Source organism: Channa argus, chromosome 2 (genome assembly GCF_033026475.1).
Source record: "Channa argus isolate prfri chromosome 2, Channa argus male v1.0, whole genome shotgun sequence".
NCBI lineage: Eukaryota > Metazoa > Chordata > Actinopteri > Anabantiformes > Channidae > Channa > Channa argus.
Genome location: NC_090198.1, coordinates 11,617,834 through 11,639,885, shown reverse-complemented (window position 1 = coordinate 11,639,885; position 22,052 = coordinate 11,617,834). Strand labels below are relative to the sequence as shown.

At 38.3% G+C, this 22,052-nt stretch overlaps 3 protein-coding genes across 4 annotated transcripts; 2 read left to right on the top strand and 1 right to left on the bottom strand.

Annotated features, from left to right (window-relative positions):
- Positions 1–6,678: 6,678 nt before the first annotated feature.
- On the bottom strand, positions 6,679–11,965 carry si:ch211-107o10.3 (uncharacterized protein LOC407663 homolog). Its single transcript, XM_067495386.1, has 7 exons — positions 11,690–11,965; positions 11,280–11,420; positions 10,978–11,169; positions 10,545–10,706; positions 10,308–10,424; positions 9,938–10,142; positions 6,679–7,646 (listed from the first exon to the last, which is right to left on the bottom strand). Exons 1-7 carry the CDS (start codon positions 11,763–11,765, stop codon positions 7,550–7,552), a joined length of 990 nt encoding a protein of 329 aa, XP_067351487.1. The 5' UTR covers positions 11,766–11,965; the 3' UTR covers positions 6,679–7,549.
- Positions 11,966–12,390: 425 nt separating this feature from the next.
- Positions 12,391–14,769, top strand: tmed3 (transmembrane p24 trafficking protein 3). The gene is made up of 3 exons (XM_067495387.1): positions 12,391–12,625; positions 13,066–13,311; positions 13,868–14,769. The coding sequence occupies exons 1-3, from the start codon at positions 12,482–12,484 to the stop codon at positions 14,099–14,101; spliced, it is 624 nt and encodes a 207-aa protein (XP_067351488.1). The 5' UTR covers positions 12,391–12,481; the 3' UTR covers positions 14,102–14,769.
- Positions 14,770–15,649: 880 nt separating this feature from the next.
- Positions 15,650–20,990, top strand: LOC137114642 (isocitrate dehydrogenase [NADP], mitochondrial). 2 transcript variants are annotated; one of them, XM_067495370.1, is made up of 12 exons: positions 15,650–15,893; positions 16,561–16,652; positions 16,983–17,148; positions 17,220–17,380; positions 17,465–17,608; positions 17,755–17,891; positions 18,080–18,231; positions 18,334–18,446; positions 19,110–19,207; positions 19,291–19,383; positions 19,468–19,544; positions 20,744–20,990. In XM_067495370.1, the coding sequence occupies exons 1-12, from the start codon at positions 15,773–15,775 to the stop codon at positions 20,815–20,817; spliced, it is 1,428 nt and encodes a 475-aa protein (XP_067351471.1). In that variant the 5' UTR covers positions 15,650–15,772; the 3' UTR covers positions 20,818–20,990. The 2 variants fall into 2 exon arrangements, with proteins under 2 accessions (XP_067351471.1, XP_067351472.1); XM_067495371.1 differs by lacking the exon at positions 15,650–15,893 and adding an exon at positions 15,906–16,015.
- The last annotated feature ends 1,062 nt before the right edge of the window (positions 20,991–22,052 follow it).

Here is a 22,052-nt window from a genome sequence, read left to right as displayed (position 1 = left end):
GATTATTTTTTTATACGCCAAGTCATGGTGTGCATGATTCTAGCTTTCGTAACATGCAGTCATGTGACAGTTGTGTTATGAAAAGATGCTTGGAGGCATTTCACAAATACGGTATACACCAGTTTGCTCATTGACCTCACGTGGGTGTGACTGATGTGCAGTTAAACTATTTAAATTTAATTAACTTTGAATGAGTGTTTTTTCTCGCTATAAACAACTGTAAGGTTTGTTAAAGTGCAGGATTTGTTTAAGGAGAACCCCTTTTTCTAATATAAATGTGTTGTAGAAATACTACTAATTACAACTCAGCTCATTATATTGAGAAGCTAAAATTAACAATGGCTCCGGATCAGCCCTAAAATGTGTACCTAACTTTCACTGAGGCAGTTGATGGATGAGATGAGAAAGGCCAGTAACAATTTAGCAGCTGATGTAGAAATAAAACATATTAAAAATCTACAGCTTCAGTGAAGCTTGTGATGACTGTCACCAAATGCAGATGCAAACACCCACCACAACTTTGTATCTTATCTTGTTGTAGATTTAGTGATAATGTGTTGAATTGTACTGTTTTGTGTTCATTTGTATTTTTGTATGTCCAGTCATAATGTACCTCTGTCGTAGAAGGGTAAGGTGTTAAGCGTTTTAATGTCACTGAAGAAGAGAATGAAAGGAGTTACATTAATTATGGCTGCATTACATTTTTAAAGAATATTTCCAGTGTCCTGCTAATGTTTGTATACTTTAATGGCTTATTTTTCTCAAAGCATGCTATGATATTTTACACTTAAGGTCATGACATTTCATCCAAAATTCTCTATTTTAGTGACAACAATCATTTGCCACAGGTACAAACTCAGGCTCTGCTGCACAATACCAGCGAACTGAAGAAGCTAAGTGACAGTCAGCTTTTTGTTTTCTGCAGTGACGTGTCAAAGCATCTTTTTGAAAAAAGTTAGTTTCTTCATAAACATGTTGCAAAATCTATGCATCTCATAAGCACCACAGTACCATCCAGAACAAATGGTTTTGGCCATTACAACAAAACTCATATGCTGTTCTCTAGGTTTGAACACTAAAAAGAGACCACTACATGCTAAAGACAATTTTCAGAATCAAAAAGTAGGAGTCATCCTCAGCCTGGTGGTAGACAATATGGGACAGCAGTCTTCTCCAAAGCTGGAAAAAAACATGTAGGGACATTCCACTGGAGTTCATCCAGAGGAAGATTCGACACGCCAGGGGGTACTTCCCCTGCTGCCTGGCCTGGGCTGAGATGGCGTGTGTTGTGTGGATGACATTAACTGGTCTCACGTAGGATGTGGATGTTTGAAGCGATGGAATGAAATGTAGTGTGGTTGCTTTTATTATCAAACTAATGTGTTTTCTCATTTATGATCAGACGTAACTTTATGTAACTTGTAATGAGAAATATTTCTAAGCTTTTCTAAAGCAAACCGATCTATTTTAGCACGTTTTAGGTTTATTTTAAAGTAAACTTACAAGCAACAGGCAGAACTTGTGTGTTTTATAAAAAAAAAAAAAAGAAAGAATGTGTACTTACAGAGTTTGACTTGTTATGTAAGAGGTCTGTAAACATTAGACAGTGGTGCATAATTTTAGAAAATACTTTACAGCTACTTTTATGTACACGATTATTTAGCCACTCAGGATTAACTGAACTGTGTTTTGAATCACAATTCACCGTGTGTCTATGTCTCTGATCACATCCTTACACATGTGTGTGCTCATGTATGAATGCACATGTGTGGTGGTGGGAGATGGAGAGCAGAGGGGTCAGAAATGTGCCTGCTTTAATCCCAGTGAGGTACAGAAGATGCTTTAGCTGATCTCTTCTGGTCCACATGAGTGATCCTAATGTGTGATATTCCCACAAAACTCCGGAACTGGACAAACAGAGGCCGAGGTCTGTTTGGTTAACACCAGACTTTCACACCCACGAGAGGATCTCAACTAAATAACCGACAACAATGCCAGCAGATCTAGCTACAGCCCTTTCTCTCCCACTGTTATCCTAAGACTTCACAAAATATCAAGTGCACAATGTCAAATCATGTGGAAGAGGGCTGCATGGAGCCAAAAGGAAGAATACTGGGTAATAATTTGACCACCACGTGAAAGCCAAACTAAAATACATAAATCAAAATCTTTTCTAATTCCTTTTCTGACACAATTACTCTGTCTCCTTGTGGCACCCGAGTCATTTTAAAGAAGACACAACTGATAAGATCTGTGCAGTGAAGAGTTCGAGGCAGCGCAGCGTGGGCTAAGCCAGGCGGACAACTTACTCAGCACCTCCCTGTTGTCTTCGTGTTCACTCAACAGTGTTTTAATTCCTGGCGACAGAATACAGCCTCAGGGCTTGAACACCCCTCTCTAACCATCTGAAAATCCTCCTCACAGGCCGGACCCTGGAATTCTTAAACACAGCCCTGATGGTGATCAGCATCTGCCGTTTCATTCCCACAAGAACACCCCAAAAAAAGGCATCACCACTTTAACTCTTACTGTAGGGTTGTTACATAGATTTGATTGGACAAGACTTTAAATATTTTTTCTTTATTATAAAATGCTTTAGTATTTTTATATTTAAATTGAGCAGCAACACAGGAAATTTGAGTGTGAAGCCGATGTAGCTATTATTTGCGCTCTATTGGCTCTGCTATCCTCCCCTCGGCCAAAAAAAAGTTATTTTTAATGTAGTAATTAGTCTTTAGTTGTTTAATCTCACAATACATTAATATGCATGGATATGAGTATTCCCTACACTGGCTGTTATCTTTACACAGCCTGGGTTTTCCTACATATTGTTGTTACTTACTTACTTGTGTCACTCAGATCCCAGGGAACAGCTATTAGCAATGATTTTCATAAAATGAGTCAGTCATGAAGTAGTATTTAATGAAAAAAGTGTTGAGGAACTTCGTCTTTAAGACTAGAAACATAGTATATGAGCTACAAGAAATATAATAGGGTGGCCAACAAAAACATAAGATAATATAAGATAACACTTTATTGATCCCAAAATGGGAAAAATTCCACTGTTCAAGCAGTGAAAAAACAAGCACCAGATATTTCACCTCACATTAAATTATTACAACTCACATTAAAAACAAGAGCACAAAAAAGTTACGTGACAGACACAAAAGTTACTCCCATAAAATCCATACACATAACAATGACAAAAACGTTACTCACATTGTGTATCACTGGATCGATGTGTTGTTAAGACTGATAGCTGTGTGGAGGAACAATAAAATAAAAGAAACACTTTGCAATATTATATAGTTTAACACAACAGAACTGTCAACCTGACTTGTTCATTAACAAAGCCCAGGTCTCCACAAAAACTCTGTCCCCACAATTTATTGGTACTACTTTGCCGCATTATGCAATTCTTGTAGTGCTACTCATCTTACAAAGCAAGCCTCATGTCTTTTTTCTCACTTAATGTACTATTACTACTTTTTGCACAGTCTCAACAAGAAGTATATGAAAACCTATGTGGTAATTAACCAACCAACAAACCAGTACATTTTCTGCACCCTAACGGCTGTTTCCTTTCTGATTCCTTTAAATTAGCACTGCACTACGAATGCAGCATACCAAGCGCATATTTCCACTCTCAATCTGTTGTCACTTGGTTGTAACAAAAAAAAAAGGGGTGAAAACAAGACATGTTGATTTATTTAGAGAAAACGACATGTAATTGTGTTGAGTTACTAGCTGTGAATATGACAGTGTGGTCCCTCTGTGTCTTCTTTTTCTGGTGAAAAGGGACAATGGACACAGTAGTGGTAATGTTAACTTGTACACATGTTTTTAGGTTTTTAATATTTACATAGTCTATACACAAACTAAGCTGTATATCCTTTTTAGGTTTTTAATATTTACATAGTCTATACACAAACTAAGCTGTATATCCTTTCTGAGATGGTCAGTGAACTCCTGTATTACTGAAAACAATATTGTGGAATAATTAGCAGCAGCAGTGTCTTTTATCTTTGATAGATTTTGATATGACTTTACATTATAATACCGGAGTGAGGATTAAAACTGGAAAACAGAATTTAAGTGAATGAGTTTCACAGTTTAATAGTCCAACTGAATTGATGCGAGATGCAGCTGTACTGTGGGTAAGAGTATGGCGACACAGAGAAGCTTAGTCACTGTGGCTGCTCTGCTTCAACTCAACACATGCACAGACTCGTCCGAAGGTAATCACGGCATGGGCTGCACTGCTCTGTTTAAAGGCCAATGAATGCAGCAAACCTGCATTCCCGCACCTGCCTGAAATGAAACAGGAGGTATTAAGAGACGGGCATAGAGGGATCGACTGCAAGACGCAAAGGATGTGAGACTAGAGAACCCTGCATACCAGAGGGCGCACAACACAAGTCTACACACACACACAAACATTCTCGTTAAAAACGTGCTGCTTTTAATCACTCACATAGTTCAGAACGGAAAAGTGTCACAGAGGAAGCCTTCTCGTCTGCACAGTGATTTTTTCATCGGTGATACACATTTTATTTCCTTTTTGTGCAATGGCATCTCCCAACATTAACATAAGCAAAGACTAAACAAAAACTGAAGATACACACTTCATGGATGAACCAAAATTATTTGTGCATTTAAACAGGAGCTATTTCCTTCTCCCTCAGTGTGGGCCCCATGAGGAGGAGAGGGGAGAGTGACTGGTCAACAAAGGTCTCAGTTTCTATGAGCAGCTGAATACCAGAAGAGCTGAAAGGTATGTGCATATTGGAATGTGCTTCTCAGCCACACCTGTGGGGAAACACACCCGTCAACATGGCCTCCCCTCATCCCACTGGCTGATCTCTCCGTGACTGACAGCTGGAGGAACTATTTGGCTCCAGTCCACAGGAGCCTGGGGGCAGGTATGGCGAGTTGGGAATATGAACCAATAGCAGCTGAGAAATCCCTCTGAGCCAGGCGGGGCTGCAGTGAAATAAAACTCATCAATGGGGTGTGTCTCAAAAGTTTGTCAGCAGTCAAACAGTGAAGGGCTACAGATGCAGGAAGCCACTTTGACTGGTTAAAGCTTAACTCTGTCAGTTCCCTGCTGCGTCAGGATCTGGGCAGTTTTCAGCTGGCAGAGATGATAGAAAAAGACAGAGAGGAGCTTTTTTCCATGACCGATCCAGCTCTGCTGTGAGTGAATCATGGAAATCTGGAATCAGGAACTCTGTCAGGGCCTGTGAAGACTTTGAGGTGAAGGATAGCAGATTGATGCTGTTCTTTATTGGAGACTTTAATCACTTTCAGGACTTTTGGTGTAGTTTTGTCCCTAAACAATAGGTTTGTCAGCATAAAATGGCAGACAATACAACAGATGTTGGTGTGATACTGTGGTCGCTCACATCTCCTTATCACTTTTCCAGCCCAGCTATAGATTCTGCATCCGTTGGACGGAGAACTGATAAGGGCATGTGCATGACATTAACTACAGATACTGAAGACACAGCTGAGTCTGTGAGCCTCTGATGCAATTTAGTCATTCAATTCAGTTCAATGGTGGTCATGTTGAAAGCGGTTATACATGTTTCTACTCATTTGTTTTTTGAGTATAGATGGATTTTGACAAGACTACAGGTATTGTTTTTAAAGATTTTGTTATGTCATTCTTTTAAAATGTGAACAATTGTAGCAGCAAACACAATCTTAAATGAGGGGTAAGTAAGGAAATGTCATAACTATCCACTCTTAGCTTGCATTCTAACCTATTTGGCGATTTGTAATCAAACAATGGTTAACATCTAGATGGTTGAGAACCGGGTACATATTTTATTTGCAGTGAACTAAATAAAATGGAAAGGTTTGTCTTTGATGTTCCGTCAGGCAAAATGAAAGACAGGGGAATATTAACAGACACACAAATTCCCTTCAGGCAGCTTAGAGTGCACCTGGTTTTGAGGCATACAGTACTTCCCAATGCAGCTTTCTTTCTCAGGTGTGACTTCAGTCAAGATGATGCACTTCATTTGAAAGGGCACACTTGGACCAAATGTGGTGCCGCAAAATAAAAACCAGTGGGTAAGAGTGAACCCGGACACTCTGACATGCTACAGCATGCCTGACTTAATCCACTAACTTTGCGCTGGGAATGATGCAACTGGAAAACAAAAATTAGGTGAGTAATATTAATGTGTTACATGCCAAATGAGTGACATGTTTTTTTTTTTTTTTACAGCCACACAAATGCTGCCTTGGTATTTCTTAAATCTCTGCTCAGTGAGTACATACTACAGTTTCAAAGTGAAGATATGTATATCATACAGCACTTAACATTAAAAGAACCCCTTCTTTTAATGTTAAATGCTGTCAGTTAATGCTGATAAGATGGGCTTATTGGAACTGAAAGCAGGAAAAAAACAATGGAAATTCTAGGGACCTAATGTTAGCATGCTGATTTTATATAAAATACCATCCACACAGATTTGTTCATTCATAAAGAAAAATCTCTTGACTTTATTTTAAAAACAGTGTATAACAGCTGAGGGATGTTTTGTTTTATTCTTTTTAATTTAATTATACTGTATACCTAAGAACATTAGTTATTCCACCAGTTATTTAATAACTGCCAGAAAAGAGAAATTCATAATTTATTGCAAAAAAGATTTCCTTGTCAAACTCTCAATTTTGTACACTTTATTCAAAGATTCACAATTGATTTCTCACCTCCAGAGTTATAGAACACCAAAATTACCAACAAAGAGCATTGACTATGTAAAAACACACACACACACACACACACACACACACACACACACACACACACACACACACACACACACACAGGACAAGTTTTCTTGATCTATTGGGTGTTTCCTAACTGCTCTCTGGGCCTGAGGCACCCACTCCCTCTCTACATCTGGTGGAGGATCTTCTTTCCTCTGAAGAGCAAGACTTTTACATCGAACTTCCCTGCCTTTACACAGCAGCATTACTTTACCAAGGTCTACCTCTTCAAAGCGGAAACAAATGAGCTCTCACCCTCATTTCCATGTAGTTTTTGGAGAAATGTATTGTGTTACAGTCCATGTTATCAGGATTGTGTTTCTGAAGTAAGGCTGATACAGAAATTTTACAATTATTTCATTGTGTCATTGGAAATTGTTGTTAGATGCTACGAATAAAAGCAGCTATCTGATGCCTTATGAGTTTATTGCAAGTTGCAGCACAACTTAAATGAAATATGTAACAAAAACTCAAAGAAGCTAAAAAGGTATATTAAGTTATATAGGACTAGCATATATTATACAGGGTGCAGAAAATGCATAGAATATAGATAAAGCCATACATCTCAAAATATTACTGAACTCAGGAGTCTGAAGTTCAACTGTGCATTTTTACTGCAAATCTTTAAAGTCTGAATATTTAAACAGGTAAACATTCAGTGCCCTTATGCATATTCGATAATTAAAATAAAATGGGCTTGCATATAAATTGGGCCACTGTCTCCAGCTGCAGAAGGGCCTGATAAACTCAGCGAAGGCCGATGCTTTTAAGCTAGACCAACCATAGAAGCACTGACGTCCCATAGCTTCTTGGCTGCAACGTCATCCAGGGCCTGTGGTGCTGGTGTCTTGGGGGCACAGTCGCTGTATGAACAAGACCAAAAGAGAGGTTTTGTACATTGGAAAGATACAAAATGTATAGCTTTCCACACAACTGAACTATGAACATCACTCGGTTAATTTAGTCATGTGACATGTATTTGCTGAAGCTGCAACGCAAATATAAAAAACAATTTTAAGACCTACTTTTATCCACGTGGGGTAAAAACTATGGGTAAAACTGGAAGTTGCTGAAAGTTTTAGCCTACTTTGATTATGCCAGCTATAGAAGAAGCTATCTGTGCAGCAGTGGGGCTATGATGGATCGTGATGTAATGTTTTTGCTTGTGCATGAACACAATTATCATCATGTAAGTGAAGATGAGGTACGTCACAACTGAGACTGCACAGTAACACTGTGTTCTTTTCTTTGGATGAAATAGATTCTCTTGTACCTGTACATGAAAACAACGGTAATTTTTAAAAATCATTAAAGTGTCTTATTTAAGCTGTAAACATTTAATATTACATTTACATAATGTATAATGTTCTGTGTGATACTGACTTAACAGAAAGATTACTAAAGATTTCTAAAACATGAGATGAACCTGGGACTTAAAAAAGTACCATGATGCATTATTCCATGTGTGGTTCCCTTTTCAAATGACATCAAGTCTAAAGATTTGTTAGGGGTGTGATGTTGTCCACGAAGAATTGAGTATCAAATTAGTGACAAGAAATTATGTTTAACATTTTATTTGTGAAGCAGCCGTGAATATACCTGATTAAATTACTTTACCGTGTTTAAAATGATCAAATAGACTCAGTTGAAAATTTAGTTTAGGAACACAGTTAAAACTAATTCAGGGTAATAAATTCTCATATCATGAAATTTATAATATTTAGTTTTTCATTTTGTTGAAGCGATATAACGTACTGATTAACCTGTATGATCATTCTGGAAGCTGCAGGCTGAACTATGCTGCACTATACTAACAGGGGTTTGTTATTTATATTGCCATATTTGTATGAAGGAATCTCAGTAGGCTACATGTTTGAATAACATAGCACAGTTCAACAGCCCGTTGTCAGCCTGTGTCCTCCACAAATGCTGCCTTGGTATTTCTTAAATCTCTGCTCAGTGAGTACATACTACAGTTTCAAAGTGAAGATATGTATATCATACAGCACTTAACATTAAAAGAACCCCTTCTTTTAATGTTAAGTGCTGTCAGTTAATGCTGATAAGATGGGCTTATTGGAACTGAAAGCAGGAAAAAAACAATGGAAATTCTAGGGACCTAATGTTAGCATGCTGATTTTATATAAAATACCATCCAGACAGATTTGTTCATTCACAAAGAAAAATCTCTTGACTTTATTTTAAAAACAGTGTATAACAGCTGAGGGATGTTTTGTTTTATTCTTTTTAATTTAATTATACTGTATACCTAAGAACATTAGTTATTCCACCAGTTATTTAATAACTGCCAGAAAAGAGAAGATGAACCTGAACAATGATCGCAATGAGCAGTTTAATCAACTACTCTAAAACAGCTCCAAACAAAACTGGCAAGTTATCATCTTCATGAATGAGGATTTGATGTAGGATTCCTGGATTAGACAAATTAAAGTAGTTTTACCTGTAGACATCCCTCATAAACTCTAAACCGAGTAAAAGTGCATTGAAAAAGCAAGGAGATATACTGTACACCCAATACTTTCCTGAAATAAGATCAACATAAACAAATAGTGCTAAAATGAATCACTGGGTGAAGTTTAAACAGAATGAAGGAACCAGGAATTAACACTGATCCTTTGTCCTCCTCTCTCTAATGTGATTCATGGCTGCAAGTACCCCACTGCCTCTACAGAGAGGGGCTAGTGTCTCAGGCAGAAAGTCCAACGGAACATGCTCATTTTTAAAAAGTCACAATTTGTCCAGTCAGGCAGTTACCATAGTTTAAATGCCATTTATCAACAACCATGCTTAACATTTCTCAATCTTTGATGGGGGACTGCTGGTTTCATTTAAAGCGCTACTATGAGTGTTGTCTCACCACACCCGTGCTACTCTCCAGAGCTAAGCTCTGCCCTCAGCCACAAAGCCAGTCAAATGCCTCCAGTTTAGAATCTGTCCAGAACTAATATTTTATTATATATTATTATATATTATAGAATTAATAATTTTAAATTGTGTCAAAATCATATATAAAACTTTTGGTATGTTTTTAGGAGTTTTAAAGACTTTTAAAAGGCCTAGAAAGAGTATTGAATTTCAGGCTGTTTAAGGTTCTGCTGGAACACTGTGTCAGTTTCACTAGAGATAGACTTGCCTGTAGTAGAGGCCACTGTTGTTTGCCAGGCTCTCCTCCACAGCGCAGTAGATGGTAGTCTGGGCTCCTTCCCATGGACTTTTGATAAACATTACAAAGGGTATCAATAAGATTCTTTTCCATAGGGCTAAAGTTGGGAAAAAGTAGCGTCCCAACTCTGTGCGGATGACCCCAGGGTGAAGGCTGTACACTGTCACACCGGTGTCTAACGAGAGAGAGCCAACAAATAAAGTCATATTTAAAACACATGAAACTTTAAACTGGGACAATTCATCTTTTTCCTTGCAGTCTATCTGGTTAATAACAACATGGGTATTTAATATTTTTAACAATACAGTATTCATCATAAACATTGTGCAGTGGACATTACCTTGCAGTCTTGTAGCCAGTTCTCTGCAGAACAGCACGTTTGCTAGCTTGCTTTGGTTGTAGCTAATTTCAGGTTTGTAGTTTTCATCGAGGTTGATGTCATCAAAGTCTATATGACCTGCATGAAATAAAATGAAATAACATTTTAAAAACAGTTATATAATCACTGAAGTTTAGTTAGAACGAAGTGAAAGCAATGAGTAAATGATGGATTACAATGACTAAACATTGTCTTTACCTTTCTCGTGTGCCAGGCTGGAGACGATGACAATGCGACTTGGAGAGGATTTCTTGAGCAGGTCAAGGAGACAGTTGGTCAAGAGAAAATGTCCGAGGTGGTTGACACCAAACTGCATTTCAAATCCATCCTTAGTCTTCCACTTAGGACACCTCATGATACCTAAAACACAAAAAGACTTAGATAGAATAAATCTAACAAATAAAGAACATCTTTTGTCAATTTGTGGTTGAGATGAACATTATGCTACAAACAGAACCAGGCCAGCACGAGCAATATAAATTGCCTGCTACCTTCACTGGGTCTACACCACATTTTACTACCAAGAAATGAGGGATCATATTTATTCAGCTGCACTGAACTGTTTGCATCACTAGCTCCGCTTATTAGGTATAGTTACATATATGTTTTCACAGTAACAAAGACAAAACACCTGCATTGTTGATAAGAATGTCCAAGCGTTCCTCGTTCTCCTGGACGTCCTTGGCTAGGTCTCTGACAGACTGCAGAGAAGCCAGGTCCAGTTTCTTTACCACCACATTGCCGTTGCCACTCTTCTGCCGGATCTCATCAGCTGCAATGCGTGCTCTTGTCATGTCCCTGCAGGCTAGGATCACTCTAGCCCCTTGACATAAAAAAAAAAAAAACTGGTTTATTTTTGAGATGAACAGTGGAAACGATACTGAGGTGGTAGTGTCATGGTTGCATAAATAATGACAAAGTCACTTAAACAACCTCGCTGGGCCATATCCAAAGCCGTCTCCTTTCCAATGCCAGTGTTGGCTCCTGTGATCAGGACTGTTTTTCCATCCAGCCTGACCTTGCTGCGACACACTCCCCCAGCCATCCATCTACGGAAGGCCAACAAGCCTGCGCCTGACGAAAAAACAGTCTTAACCATACAATCAAATATCTTTCACTTGTGATTACTTTTGCTTCATTCCTTTGTGTGATAACTATTTACTAAAATATGTTCATTAAAATGGTCCTTTCACTGAACTTTCTGTCATGAACATGAGCCATTTGTATCTCACTCACAAAGAAATGAACTTGAGTTAGCTCTACTCACAATGGTATTTAAGTATATGTAAAATGCGTACAAAACGAAGCAACGTCCTGTAAACAAACACAAAACAAGTATTTACCTGCAGCAAAGGCAAATGTGAGACTGGTCGCATGGTTCTCTACAAAGTCCTTGATCGTGTCTGCGTAGTTCGTCATTTTCAAGGCTCTTAATTCTTAGCCAACTCACTTCAAAATGAAATTATAATCACAGATCTTATGTTAAAACCCAGTCGGTTTACACGAACAATATTCCATAAACTCGATAGAAGGACTAATACTGTAAAACCTGTGGGTTTTTCCGTTGTGTGTATTAAGAAATTCCTGAGCGGAAGTGGCAAAGAGGCGTGCCCCTCATAGAATTTTCAGAATAAAACTACTAGCATGCGTACCATCTGTTGTCATAGCAACTATATGAAGGCGCCGTGGGTTAATGATAGATTCTCTCACATAGGTTTGAAGATCTCCTACGGGCCCAAAGAGATCTAAAAACGTTTATGTCCACAGTGTGCACGTTCCCAGTGGTTCTCAACCCAGGTCATCAAGGAGCCCTGCTCTGTTTGTTTTCAGCAAGAAGGTGGAACAAATCATCGTCCCTCATCTGAAGTGCTATCTGCAAGCTTTCCGATCTCAGTAACAAATTGGTCTTTAAATGGTTTGAAAATTATCTGTCCAGTATTAGAGGGTTATATGTATTATTTAACATGTTTTAACGTTTCATAGGCGTGGGCTAATTTTTAACCAAAAAAGTAAATAAAACTGCCCCGGAAGTTGTTTGTGCTTCTGCCACGTCAGAGTTACAAAAGTGTTATCATCGGAGCTAGGGTACGCTGAGGAAGAGGGGTCTCTGCAGTTCCCAGCAATCGTTCTTGAACATGCTGCATCTGGAACTGAGCTGTTTGCTGCTGCATGTGCTTGTGGTGTTTGGGACTGAGCTCACATTTGAGCTCCCTGATAATGATAAGCAATGTTTCTACGAGGAACTAGAGAAGGACGTGAAGTTTGAACTCGACTTTCAAGTAAGTTACTGTAAAACCGTCACCACCTTACTTTGTTTCCAGGATGATGTTATCAACTTATTCTTAAGATATTGAAGAATTCACGTGAGATGGGTTGATTTGTCCCTTGTTCTCAGAAAGGAAGAGCATGCCTGTAATGTATGTAATATCAAAATGCATCTGTTTAACTGAGTTCACCATTTACTTATTCGAATGGCACTAATCATTTTAGCTGGAGCTTAATGCAACAATTTATTAAAGCAAAACAACTATAGTAGATGTTTTGTTAAACATTGTTGCCCAACCTGTTGGTCAGTTCACAATCCATATGCTACAACACAATCACATTTCGAATTTGTCATTTATCCCTTTAATATAAAATATGTTTTTAAAGTTGTTGCTGATCGGTTTATATCGTGTCATCCACATATGTTTTTGATCTGGGGTTTCTGTTATTACAGGTTATTTCCGGTGGTAGCTATGATGTGGACTGCTTTGTAACGGATCCCCAGAACAATGTCCTGTATAATGAGAGAAAGAAGCAGTATGACAGCTTCTCACATGTCACAGCTATGAAAGGGGTCTACAAGGTCTGCTTTAGCAACGAGTTTTCCACTTTTACCCATAAAATTGTGTATCTGGACTTCCGCCATGGAGATGAGGAACCTCTCATGCCCAGTATGACAAGGACCACAGCACTGACTCAGGTAAGTCTGAGGAACTTTATTTAAAGCTGCACATTAGGAAAAACTGCTGTTCATTGTCAATTTACTGTTAAAATGAGGACAACAAAAAGTATACGTGCATCCTTTGTGTTAGAAGTAGGGGTTTTCTTTTTGTCCTGTTGCTTCTTTGCTGTATGTTATTTTTTGTTTAATTTCACAGTTTTTAAACACTTGCAAATAGCCTGTGTCTTGGTAGTTTGGAAAAAGACATACAAAGATACAACCACAAATGCATATTTTTTACAGTCGAGTTATAAACCAGATTAGATGTTAATATTTTTATATACTTATTATTCTAAAATGAGTTCACCCACCTTCATAGTTTTCTAGTTAAAGATAATATATACTGTGATGTACTGTAATACAACATTATGCATATGCTCTGTTGATCGTCAGAGAGTTGCTAGGAAAAGTGCAGATCAAGAGCAGATTAAAGAATATGTTTCAGTGTTTGCATATGTGTGGACCCACATTGAACTGAATGTTTTTCCCTTGGCCAATTCTGTCCTTCATTTCTGTTCATCTTTGTATTTTTCAGCTAGAGTCATCTTGTGTCTCAATTCATGAGATCCTGAAGGTAGTGGCTGACTCACAGACATGGTACAGACTGAGAGAGGCAAATGACCGCACAAAGGCAGACCATCTTCTTGAGCGGGTAACCTTCTGGTCTATCGGAGAAACCGTCCTGTTGTTTGTCATTGGCATCGGTCAAGTTATGTTGCTTAAGAGCTTCTTTACTGATAAGAAAGGCTCTGTAGCAGCCACCACTTAGAACATATAGTCTCTGAAAGTCTTCACTGTAAATGCAAAAGTGCATTTGAGAATGGCACGTCAGCAAATCCTTTTTTAAAAGGATAGTTCAAGGAGCTTTCCTATGTCTGACTGTTTACCCAGTGTCTGACACCACTCATACTTGCATTGAAAATTACATTTTTCAATATTGCACAACTATTTATTATATTTTAATGAACTATAACCTAAAGCAGTTTCATCTGCTTGTTAATGACCCAGATTGCCTTACACTGGGACCATTATAGGTTTTCATCTTGACACCTGGTAATTACAGTGAATGTTGGGGCACAACAATAAACTTTCTGACTTTAAGTTTAGTTTCTTTTCTAGTGAGCTATCTTTGCTATTGTGTACATGTATTTGTTAAAAGTTGTAAGAACTGTCTGCAAAGTGCCTTATGTATTTTTTAAGTTCTATCATCTCCTACCTACTAAGATTGCTGGGAAGTTATGTCCCATCGTGTTGTTACTGGAAGAATTGATTCTTAGTGTTCGTTATTATGTTTTACAATAATAGATAGGGGAAAGTGAATAATTATTCTAGCTGTTTTTTCACCATCAAAGTTATGTACTCAGTTGCCTGTGTTTATCTAATTGTTATCTGTAAAACCTGTCACCAGATAAATTCAATAAAGTTTGATGGAAATTCTTGGAAATAGTTTTGGCGGAGCTGTAAAATAATAATAATTTTAACTCTGCCAGATTATGATTGGCATTTTCATTCTTTCTAGGATTTTCTGGCAGCATGAATATTGTGATTCCTTTTCAGATCTAAGTTAAAAACAAATAGGAAAAAATGTTTTCCTATTAAAATCTGGAATTTAGAAGATGTTACAGCCTTAATATATCAGCATTTCTGTCAGTGTTTTCTAATTGAAAATTTCACATTATATTTCCAGGGACAATAATGCATTAATTCTGGTTGGCTTAGACTTTATTACTAGTGATGATGATGTCCTTTCGGGTTATCCCGTGAGTTCAGGGTCGCCACAGCGGATCATTGTCCGCATGTTGATTTGGCACAGTTTTTACGCCGGATACTAGTATCCTTTCTAATTTCATGTGAGAACGATATATAAGTGTAAGATTTAAAGAAGCTAACAAATCCCACCCTACATTAATTTTAGGTCAAGTGCAGGTAATCAGATTTGGGAAAAGCATGAAGTACCATTAGATAAAAACTCTAAACATTCATCAAATGTGACGCCAAAACCTGCAGTTATTATGATGTACTTTAGACAATTTTCTGGAGGACACAAATATTTAATTTAACATTACAATATTTTGTCTCTAAAGTGTACATTACTCAGAGGAGCGGTAAGAGAAGGACCTATCTCCTGAACCTGTGTTTATGTAATTGTTATCTGTAAAACGGATAAATTCAATAAAGTTTGGGAGCAACGCCAAAGTTAACTAACGTTTCTCAATAGTGAGTTTACCCATAGTGAACTCACCTTAAACTACTCATTGTACAAGCTTCGTTGCGATTGGCCCACGGCAGCTGCTGACCAATCACAGCGAAGCGTGCTGCATTGACGCTGACGTGCTATTCATTAGCGGCCACGCGCGCCTCAGCATTTCGGGTTCTACCGGTGTTTGGTTCATTCATAAAAACGGTACAGCTCTAGTGACCGTGACCAGCTGATAACGTCATGGCGTGTTACCTAAAGGCTCTGACACCCCTGTCGAGAGGCGCAGCTGCTGCGCTCTCGCAAAACCCCGCAGTGCTTTCACCCGCCGCCGTCCACCATCAGAGACCACAAGAGCGGAACTGTAAGTCAGTCGTCGCGCGAAACCACAGTATGACTCATAATGTAGTTTGGTTCGCACTTTTTCGAGAGGTTCACAACATTAATGTTGTCCCCTGGTTGTGGTGCTGCTGGCGGAACATAACGGTAAAAAACCAGATCCTTGTAACAACAAAAACAAAGTTTTCATGAAGGAAATTTTTAATGTATCACATACTCGAGGCAGAACAGAAAGTGTTTGTAAGAACAAAATTGATGCTTCCCATGGAAGAGGAAGTTATGAACCTAACGGGGTCAAACACTGACATAATGTATGTAGCCTACATCACATATAAATAATTTAACCCCTTTAGTCTATAGTGGCTGCTTTTGCCAGTCTGTCTTGGCGTGTCAGGCACAAATCGGGCTTGACAGGTGATAAGGTCTATCAAAGACATCATATATGGCTAGGGTCAGAAGGTTGGCAGCTCAGAGTTTTACTGTCTCAGGACAGTGAACTCTGCCTCAGCAAGTAGTGAAAGGGATATGAATCAAAGTACAGTCTTGTGTGTCATCAGCTCATTTTGATGGATGAGACAGGTGTCACAGGTGTGCAAACTTTGAAAGTTGCTTATATTTTTTCACCTGATATCATTAGTATCATCATTCTGCAGCAGCTGTTAAGTTAATATATATATATACAAATTTTTCAGATTCTACAAGGCGTATTAAGGTGGACCAGCCCGTGGTGGAGATGGATGGAGATGAGATGACTCGTATCATATGGGAGTTTATTAAAGACAAGGTAGATCACACAGACTGACCATCACTAAAGTTAGAAGCAATTTAGAGGATATTTCCTGAAACCAGAGTCCAAATTGGTCACAGCTGAAACGAGTAATTGATTAATTCATCCCAGGAAAAGTGATCTGCATTTTTAAACTATAAAAATATTTTGGTTTTCTTAATCTTCTTGGACACAAATCTGTGTTTTGGGGTTTTGGGGAAATGCGATGGATATTATTTTTATTAATCTATAATTAAGAAAATAATGTGATTTGGGGAAAAAGGTCCCTAAAGCTAATGTGTCTAAAGCTGAAAGTACATAACATGTCAACATCTTGTAAATTCATAGCTCATCCTGCCCAATGTGGATGTTGAGCTGAAGTACTTTGACCTGGGTTTGCCTTACCGAGACCAGACCAACGACCAGGTCACCATTGACTCTGCACTGGCAACTAAGAAATACAATGTAGCTGTAAAGTGTGCCACCATCACCCCTGATAAGGCCAGAGTTGAGGGTAAGTTCGACTCATGTTTATTTATATTATAACTATATTTATCTATGTTATTCTAACTGTTTTTGTAATAGAGTTCAATTTGAAGAAGATGTGGATGAGTCCCAATGGAACCATTAGGAACATCTTGGGTGGCACAGTTTTCCGTGAGCCAATCATTTGCAGAAACATTCCCCGTCTTGTTCCCGGTTGGACACAACCCATAACAATCGGCAGACATGCTTTTGGAGATCAGGTAATTCACTAACTGTTTGTTCGGTCTTTGCAAACATTCAAGAACAACAATCTCACATTTCAGGTTTGATGTTCATTCTCACAGTACAGAGCCACAGACTTTGTTGTTGACCAGCCTGGAAAGTTCAAGGTTGTGTTTTCTCCAGCTGATGGGAGCAAGCCAAAGGAGTGGGAGGTGTTTGACTTTCCTGCAGGGGGCTGTGGGATGGGAATGTACAACACTGATGAGGTATGAATGAAGTGGTTTATATGTTAACACGAGATGACGGAAAAAAAGCTCTGTATTCATAGTCAATTAAAGATAATTTGTTAAAGATGGATGTTTTCAGTGTTATTTCTGTTTCCCTCTTGTAATGCTCCTTTTTTTTTGCACAGTCCATCAGTGGATTTGCTCACAGCTGCTTCCAGTATGCCATCCAGAAGAGGTGGCCTCTGTACATGAGCACCAAGAACACCATTCTCAAGGCCTATGATGGTCGTTTCAAAGACATCTTTCAAGAAATCTTTGAAAAGTACGATACTAAACAAACGAGCATTTAGACCCGTTGCCTATGTGTTTCCTGATATTGCTTAAGAAAAACGCTCTTTTACAGACCAACAGTATACTGTTCCTAGCTGTAGTATATTAGAGCATTTAACAGCTAACAGGCCACTGAATTCAGGATGCCTCTGTCAAGTGAATTATTTGCTTTCCTTTCAGGAATTACAAACCTGAGTTTGACAAACTTAAGGTCTGGTATGAGCACCGTCTCATTGACGACATGGTGGCCCAGGTTTTGAAGTCCTCTGGTGGATTTGTTTGGGCCTGCAAGAATTATGATGGAGATGTGCAGTCAGATATTCTGGCTCAGGGTCAGTTATCTACATCTGATCTACATATCGAGTTCTGTTTCTGGCCTTACTTTGTGATGCAGTAGTCTTTCATGGCAAGTGTTTTTGCATATGTTGTGTCAGGTTTTGGATCTCTGGGTCTCATGACATCAGTACTGGTGTGTCCTGATGGTAAAACTATTGAGGCTGAGGCTGCCCATGGTACTGTCACCAGGCACTACCGTGAACACAAAAAGGTAAGGGCCACTAAATCACATGCATTTCCTGGAGTGTTGTCAATTTTTTGTGTGTATGCGTGTGTGTGTGCACCTTTACTTTTACTTGTGCTGGGATTAATTTTAGACCTTGGGAGGGATGAAATGTTTCCAAAGTGGTGCACTGTTTGGCCAGTAAAGTCAGCTAGGACTGAGACTAGCTGTCAGGATTAAGGTTTTAGTTAATTTAAGGAGAACTTAAAGTCGAAGTAATGACATTTAGGTACTGGAAGCCTGTAACATAAATCTGGCTATTTTGAGTGAATTAAAATTGTCACTTAATCATCACACATAAGGTTTTTTTTTTTTTTTTTTTGGCAGCTCAGAGTTTTAGAGCTAAACTGAACATATACTACATAGTGGCTCAAAAAATAAAACATCTTGACAAGATGGCCATTGTCGGCTTTGAAAAGACATTTTTTTTACAGAACTGCTACTTAACATTATCATTTAGCAATATTTTTGCAGAGAAAACAGAACCTTGGGTGAACTCTCATGTCCTTGATAAGTATCAGAAAAAATACCTAATTTATGACAGAAAGGGTATTGATACTAATGTGTGCATCCCCAGTGACACTATAGACCTGAATAGAAAGCAGCGATTATGCAGTAAAGTTACCAACAAATTCTGTCCATGCATTGTAGGGAAAACCAACCAGTACGAACCCTATTGCGAGTATCTTTGCCTGGACCAGGGGCCTGGAACACAGAGGCAAACTTGATGGAAATCAAGATTTGATAGAGTATGGATTTATTATTTTGTCATTTATTCATGTGACATATAATGTACCTTTTTTACATGATGATCTTCACTCTGCCATGTTAGGTTCTCACAGACATTAGAAAAAGTCTGTGTGGAAACTGTAGAGAATGGTGTGATGACCAAGGACCTGGCAGGCTGCATCCACGGTTTGGCCAAGTGAGTTTACATATGCAGATCCCCTGAACAAAATGAACAGGTTGTAGAATGTATTAAAGATCTAACATTGCTGTGCTCTTGCAGCTGCAAGCTGAATGAACATTATGTCAACACATCAGACTTCCTGGATGCGATCAAGACCAACCTGGACAAAACTCTGGGTAAATGAAAATCAATCAGAAAGCACACTGTAGAGAAACAATCACTGACTGTAGAGTTTACTTTCCCTTGTACAAACCTTTAAAGTCAGAGAAGATTTATACACTTGTAATTTTTCATGCCTCTTTATATTTGTATAGCTCACTTACTGTATACCTCACTATGTTTCGCTGCCTTTCCTACTGCCAGCAGTCTGTTGTGTTGCACAAATTAAGGGATTTTAGGTTTTGAATAACATCTACTCTGTTAACTTATAATTGCAACTTATAATGGCAATTTAAATGCAGTATCAGTTATTAACTTTTATTTAGAATATATATTTACAGACTAACATATATAAGAATGCATCAACTCACTCGGTTAACAAGCTGTGTTTATATCTCCTGAACTTTGGGAAACGTTCACTAGCACAAAGAGTACTGAATAAATTTGATTATGGCTTGAATAATTTTTTAAAAGTATGACAGCATAGCCAGCCCAAGCACGGTAGAAATTGGGGAGGGTTGCATCAGGAAGGGCATCCAGTGTTAAAACTGGCAAATCAACATATGGACAATGATCCGTTATGGCGACCCTGAACTCACGGAATAAGCCGAAAGGACCAAAAAATTAAAAATGAGGAGAAGCTCTAGCTAACCCTGTGAAGAAGAAGAAGGAAAAAATACATGGTCTGTGACTGAGGACACAGATTAGATTGTCCAGCAATTACAGAATTAGTTGAACAATCCCAAGCTCCTCCAGTTGAAGTGTTGTTGGGCAAGATACTGAATTCCAAGTTGAACCTGTAAGTTCCTTGTTAGAAACCACATGCCAAATGACTGAATGTATGAAACCCAGAATTGGAAATATTGGTCTGATCTGTGCCTTCCAGAGAACTGTAAAGAGAGGTTCAGGAATGCGATATGAAAATCCAACCCCTCCTTTAGGCTGTAGCACTTGTAGAGGTTACTCCACATAGGCTTTAGCTAAATGGCAAATCCAGATGAAGTCAGAATGAATGTCCTGCAGCGGCTTCATCCGGGGCTGTAAGTGCATTTACAGCATTACATTATCTATGCCTCCATACAATACTGTCACGAAGGTCTACAGACAATTCTTTTGACTTCATGGCTTGGTTTGTGCTCTGACATTAACTGTGGGGCCTTATATAGACAGGTGTATGCTTTTCCAAATCACATCCAGTCAACTGAATTTCCCACAGGTGGACTCCAATCAAGTTATAGAAACATCTCAAGGATGATCAGTGGAAACAGGATCCACCAGAGATCAATTTGAGTGTCATGGCAAAGGCCATAAATACTTATGTACATGTGATTTTTATTTTATTTTTAATATTTTTGCAAAGATTTTAAACAAACTTCTTTCATTATGGGGTGTTGTTTGTAGAATTTTGAGGAAAAAAACACATTTGATCCATTTTGAAATAAAAAAGTTAACCGTTGTGAATACTTTGTGGATGCACTGTGTTATACCCTTCATGACAGTGAGTAGTGTTTGCATCAGCAGGGGGCCAAACCTGATAGAAGCTTTAGCAAAGCCCAAGGGAGTGTATCGCCAGGAGATGTCGACATGGTCACAGTCAGCAGTGTATGAAAACTTTTCAACAATAAGTCCGACCATTTATCTGACCCACTACTGCTCTGTGTGCATTTATTGAGAAAGTATAGAGAGATCAGGCATAAAATTACGACTTAACATATGTTTAGGGAGAGGCAGGTTCTAAAAATCAATGAGGTGGACAAAACATAAGAACCAGCTCTTCTTATAATGCACTCCAGTATAACTCCACTACCCACTTTGACCTCAATATTAAACACATTGAATTATCACCTTTACAGTTTAAACCTAAAAACTGAGAAATTATAATATTGTAAAAATAGAAGTCATGCCAGAGCGAGTATATTGGATTGCATTAAATTGCACATGTGGTCATAATGTTAAGCCTGATCGGTGCATATCTTTCTATGTTTAGCATGTTAACATTTTCTAATTAGCACAAAATATAGCTGATAATTTCTGGTTACTTTTGTTGGAGTGTTAACACCCACAAGAAAAATGCATGGTGAAATAAGTGCTGGAAGCAAACATGAGGGGGAAAAAAAAAACCACACAGTAAAAGTACTATTCTCATGGGTATCTCCAGGAACATGTCATTGGCTCTAATTAAATCATTGGGTGGTGTGATTCCAGATTTGAACTAATTGAAAACTGAAAAGTTCTGGGATAACTTCAGTTATTCCAATAATCCTAATGGGAACATAAATGTTCAAATGTCATGTAAATCCACTGAATAGTTGTTAAGGAAAACAGACAGTAGGATTTATCCACTGGGGACAAATTACATGCAGACTAAACACACAAACAACACAAACACACACACACACACGACAGATGACAGATTAAAACACCAGTCTCAATCATTTAAACTAGAGGACCTTTATTAAATATTTCATGGTCAATTTCCATGATGTTTCAGTTTAATATTCCTCATCTGAAAAAAAAAAAAAAGA